Source organism: Cyprinodon variegatus, unplaced genomic scaffold (genome assembly GCF_000732505.1).
Source record: "Cyprinodon variegatus isolate N-32 unplaced genomic scaffold, C_variegatus-1.0 Scaffold980, whole genome shotgun sequence".
Taxonomy (NCBI): Eukaryota; Metazoa; Chordata; class Actinopteri; order Cyprinodontiformes; family Cyprinodontidae; genus Cyprinodon; species Cyprinodon variegatus.
The window spans coordinates 173229-178232 of NW_015151433.1; the positions used below are offsets into that span (position 1 = coordinate 173229).

General features: G+C 39.9%; 1 protein-coding gene across 1 annotated transcript in view; it reads left to right on the forward strand.

Moving 5' to 3' along the window:
* Positions 1-4726: 4726 nt before the first annotated feature.
* LOC107100503 (sterile alpha motif domain-containing protein 9-like) overlaps positions 4727-5004 on the forward strand; it is a 14943-nt gene continuing 14665 nt past the window's right edge. The window contains exon 1 of the mRNA XM_015399009.1: positions 4727-4970. Coding sequence (XP_015254495.1) covers positions 4727-4970 — 244 coding nt within the window. The remainder of the gene's footprint in view (positions 4971-5004) is intronic.

Consider the following 5004-nt stretch of genomic DNA (forward strand, 5'->3'; position numbering starts at 1 on the left):
ATTCTAGCTCAACTGAAAAAGCTGAATAATGAAGAAGAACCAGTGCTGCAACCAAGCACTCAGACCAGTGTGGGCCAGGCAGAAGGAGATACATGCGTTGGACTTGAGAATAACCTGCCTCATACATCAGAAATTAATCAAGACATACAGGAAAAAACTGGATCACAAGGTCCCCCCGAAAGAACTTCAATCAAGACAGAAGAGAAGACAACAGAACCAGAACCTTTTGGACCAAAGCATAAAGTTGCAGTGGTAAGAGTTCAAACACTTTATCACACATTTAGCTAAATGCATCATACAAAGGGCTCCATAGAGGTGGTTCTCAACTCTGCTGCTTCAATAGCCCTGCTCTGTGTATTGTAGGCGTCTCCTTGTTGCTTCATACCTGATTTATATGAATAAATGATTGACATGCTTCTGCAGCACTTAATGTCATCTGAGAAGGTCGTGTTGGTATCTGGTGTGTTGCAATAGAGAGTAATCTGTAAAATGGAGGACGGTGGAACTTAAAGAACAGGATTGAGGATCCATCCTTCCGCCCATCTGTCCATCCCATTCTTTTGCATGTTAATTAAATAAGACTGCTTGGATTTATTGTGTCTACACCCTTTTGACAAAAACCGACTTGATAGACCTATGCTTCTGGAAAAAAAAATATAAAAACAAAATGTACACTGCTCAATAAAATAAAAGGAACATTCCAGTAACGCACCCTAGATCTGAATGAATGAAATATTGTAATTGATTATTTTGTTCTGTACAAAGCTTAGTTTATTAATTAATTAATTAATGGAGGCCTGCATTTTGGAGTTATACATAATATTCAAGATTCAGATTTGGGGAACAGGCAGGCCAGACCATAGCTTCAATTGCTGAGTTTGAATTCAGTGGGTGCGTCCTCCGATTACTTCATAGCACGGCACCGAGGCCTGTTCGGATTGGAAGACTCCTCGTTTTGCGGCCAACAAATGAAGCCAGGTTTTAGAGCTGAGGGAAGTTGGCCCCCCCACCTTCTTCAAATCAGACAAAATTTGTGTCAAATGTTTGTGCTGGTTTGTGCAGCAAAAAATTTCATCTGTACTGCTATCATTTTAATGATATTAATAATATTTTGTAGGGGTCATCAAAGGTCAGTTAACATCAGTTTTTGCTGCACAAACCAGCACAAACGGATCTGACTTAATTGACACCCATTTCGTCTGATTTGAAGAAGGTGGGGGGCTGGTTGACCTTTGATTACCTCTAGAAACATCTCTTTATATCTTTAAAATGATAGCGGCACAAATGATGGTGAAGGTGAATCCTACATAGCCTTGGGTATCCCGTGATCCATTGTTACTCCAAGCAATCCGGCTGCGCCGTGCTCAGAGGAAAAAGGGAAATGGTTCCAAATAGTGTTGAATATTGTAAGCGCAGTTTAACATAATACAGGTATGTGAACAGTTCCATTTGAAATGAATGAAAATGGCTGTTTTAAATGGTTATTGAGTCAGATATGTGGCGGTAATGTTTGGTTGATTGAAAGGTTTTTATCTGTCACTGTGTAAATGGGTTTGGCTGTAATTTAAAGACAGATTCGAATATATCTGCAGTGTGGGGACTGTAAATCTGATATTCGTGATGACTCTGCTGCTGTTGAAGCTTCTAGAAAATGTTATTAGCACCCAGAACATTCATAAGACGTTTGGTATCCATTCTTTACCTGCTTTGTGTGGCAACTTTCACGGTTGCTAGGCGACAGAGCATACAGGCGTTGGAAGCTGGAGAAGGCTGACCTGTTTGAATCCATAGCCAAAACTCTTCCAGGCTCCTTATTTTCACTGACTTCCAACCGGGTCCTTGTAGGAGACAGCCTCTGAAATTGAACACACTCAATGCCTTCATCTTTCAGGAACTGTTGACACACTCCAGCCACATGAGGTCTAGCATTGTTCTGAATTAAGAAGAACTCAGGGCCAACCACACCAGCACTCAGCAATAATTGCCACTAATTTCCTCCTGTTGTCTTTTCCATTTGCACAACAGAATGTAGAATTAATTGTTGATCAGTGTTGATTACTATGTGTACAGTTTGATTTAACAGAAGTTTGAGCTTATATTGTGTTGTTTATGTGTTCCCTTTTTTTATTTTGTGCAGTGTATTTGCTATCCTTGAGAAATTAAAACACATTCTTTTAAACTCTGGTTAAAAAGGCTAACAATGTTTTAAGAGTATTTCTTACCTCTGCAGGTCAATCCCCAGCCACAATCACCACAGACCACCATAATCATTAAAAACATCTTGGATGACCTCCGGAAACATGACTTGAAAAACTTCCACTTCTATTTATCAGAATATACAAAACCTAAAAGGAAACCTATTCCTCGTGGAAAACTGGAAGGCAAAGACACTATGGACACCGCCCAGATACTGACTGGTCATTATGGGGGTCAAGAGGCTTTACTGGTCACAAAAGACCTTCTGCAAGAAATTAACCAGCGTGAACTTGCTCGCCAGCTGGAAAAAGACATAGGTAATTTGAGCAGTGAATGCATATTTGAAAGAGCAACATTGCTTTTCTTACAGTGTTTAGTTTTCTGTCACTTAAAATGTTGAAGACCTGATGTAGATTTAATTTAATTGCATTAGAATAAAGCAGCAGGACATACCAGGTGGTTTGGAGTCATTAGGAATCCAATTGGCTTTAAATTTAAAACAAACATCCTACATTTCATAGCCCCACAGCAGTTTTTTTTATTTATAGCTAGTAAACACCCATTTCTGTGTGGTGATGTCAAAGGGAAAATACATTTGTTTCCTAAGCCATAACAAGTCTTTTGTTGGGCTACTTTGTAAGCCTGGAACTCAACGCTACTCCAGACGTTTTGAATTGAGAAAGCTCACTGGATGGGAAGCGAAACTTCTTCAAACTTGGAAAACAAAGTCCAGTAATCTGTTTATAAACTTTTTTGGAACTTTTGGAGCTAGTTCAACCTTCTAAAATGGACATCGAAATGGTTTGAGTGTTTGAGCCATCAGCCACTTCAGGCTCAGGAAAGGATAGTGATGCCAAGTAATGTTAAGGCATCACACTTTACAGGTCAGATCCCTCAAAAACAGATTTCCAGCCTTAGCAGCTTGCTGAAAAAAACCCCATAAGAGTTTATTTTACCTTTGGGGTAATTTTTGAATTAAACTGAGGGAAGAATAAACATCTGGCCAATGCCTGGTCTCAGTATGGCACGTTAAATTATTGTATTTCTCAAGAATTGGATCATGTATTAAACATAAATTGTTGGACAGGGACTGTGTAAATCCTTTTTGGGACCTTTGTAACATTTGGTGGGTTTGCAGTAGAATGGTCTTGTTATGCCTTTTTGGGACATGCCCATCAAGACACTTTGGTTCAAGAAAGGCTTTGGTATCTGGTTACGGTTACTTCACATTTATCATTTGTCAGGGTCTATTAAAGGGCTATTAAAGTTGTTTAAAGCTCTTGGAGAGTTTCTGAGGAGAACACTTTCTAATGTGGGTATCTGAGTTTACAGCAGAATGTTTGACTTTTTTTTTTACCAAGTCATGTGATTTTTCCTCAAAGAAAATGTTTATAATAGAGCATTTTCTGATTACTTGTTTTTTGGGTTTGATGCAGGTCAGCTGGAACAGCCACGTCTTTCCAGAGACGACATGAAGAAAGAAACTAACCAAGGAGATAAACTAAGGAGCCTATTGACATGTGGTGGGGACTCTTTGGAGAGTTATAACAGATTTGTTATTGTTGTTAACAAAAGCAATCCAGAACAAGTTCAATACCTTAATTTTCTAAGTAAGTTAAAACTGTTCTGTGTGTTGGACTTTGACCCCAACTCTGTAGCTGAAGGTGGACTGTGTCATTCATACAGAGAGTTGAGGGTGGCTAATCTGCATTTGCCAACACAATTTCAGGGACATACTGAAGCTGTTATAAACGAGCTCAACCTTTACCTCCAGACAAGCTGGGTCTTCTGTAATGGGAGAAATGACCTTGATGATTACAGGGAGTTAGACTATCGAACCTGGCTGAGAAAGTCTTGCAAAGATTTGGAACAGTTGGTTTCTTTCATCTGCAACCCTGATGTTTTGCATGATGGAAGATACCTTGTTATCTTCCTTCTCCTTTCCCCCGTGCACTCAGAGAAAGACCCGGTCCTTGACACTTACATGTCTTTTATTAAACACATAGCTGAGAGTAACATTATAAGCATTTGTGAATCTCAGAATACATATTTAAAATGGAGGGAACTTATAAAAGCAAAGTGTGACTTTGACATTGAACATTTGTCCATAAATGAGCTAAGTCTAAGTGAGATCAATGGAACCATAATGGGGCTTGGTCCTGTCACTCAGTCATCTACAAGGCTGCTTCCTTCTTCTGGTTCCAGTACTGTTGTCCTGAAACAGAAAGATGAAGATCTACTGACAGCTCTGGATGTTTTATGTCTGAATCAGTGTGAAAAAATATATGAAGAGAGCAGTTCAGAGTTTCATGACTTCAGAAAAACAGTAGAGGAGGAGTTCTACAGAGGAGCCAAAGTGAGATGGTGGAACTTTTACTTCTGTGACGAAAATGCAGAGAGGCCATTTATCAAGAGAGAAAAGTATGAACATGTGAAGAAAATGATCAGATCACACAGGACATCTTCAAGCAACACCTGTGTGCTTCTAACACTGTTTCATGACCCAGGATGTGGTGGTACCACCCTAGCAATGCATGTGATGTGGGATCTCCGTAAGGAGTTCAGGTGTGCTGTTTTGAAAGACAACACGGTACCAAAAACAGAGGTGGCCAACCAGGTCCAACATCTGATGAAGCTGGAAAGTGAGACCCCATCCCCGGTTCTGCTTCTGGTTGATGACTCAAAGGAGATGGACAATGCATTTGACCTGCTGATCTGCATCCGCCAAGCTGTAGAGGATCTTTCAGACATTCATTTGGATGATGCTCCTAACTGTAAGGTTATCATCTTAAACTGTGTACGTTCCCA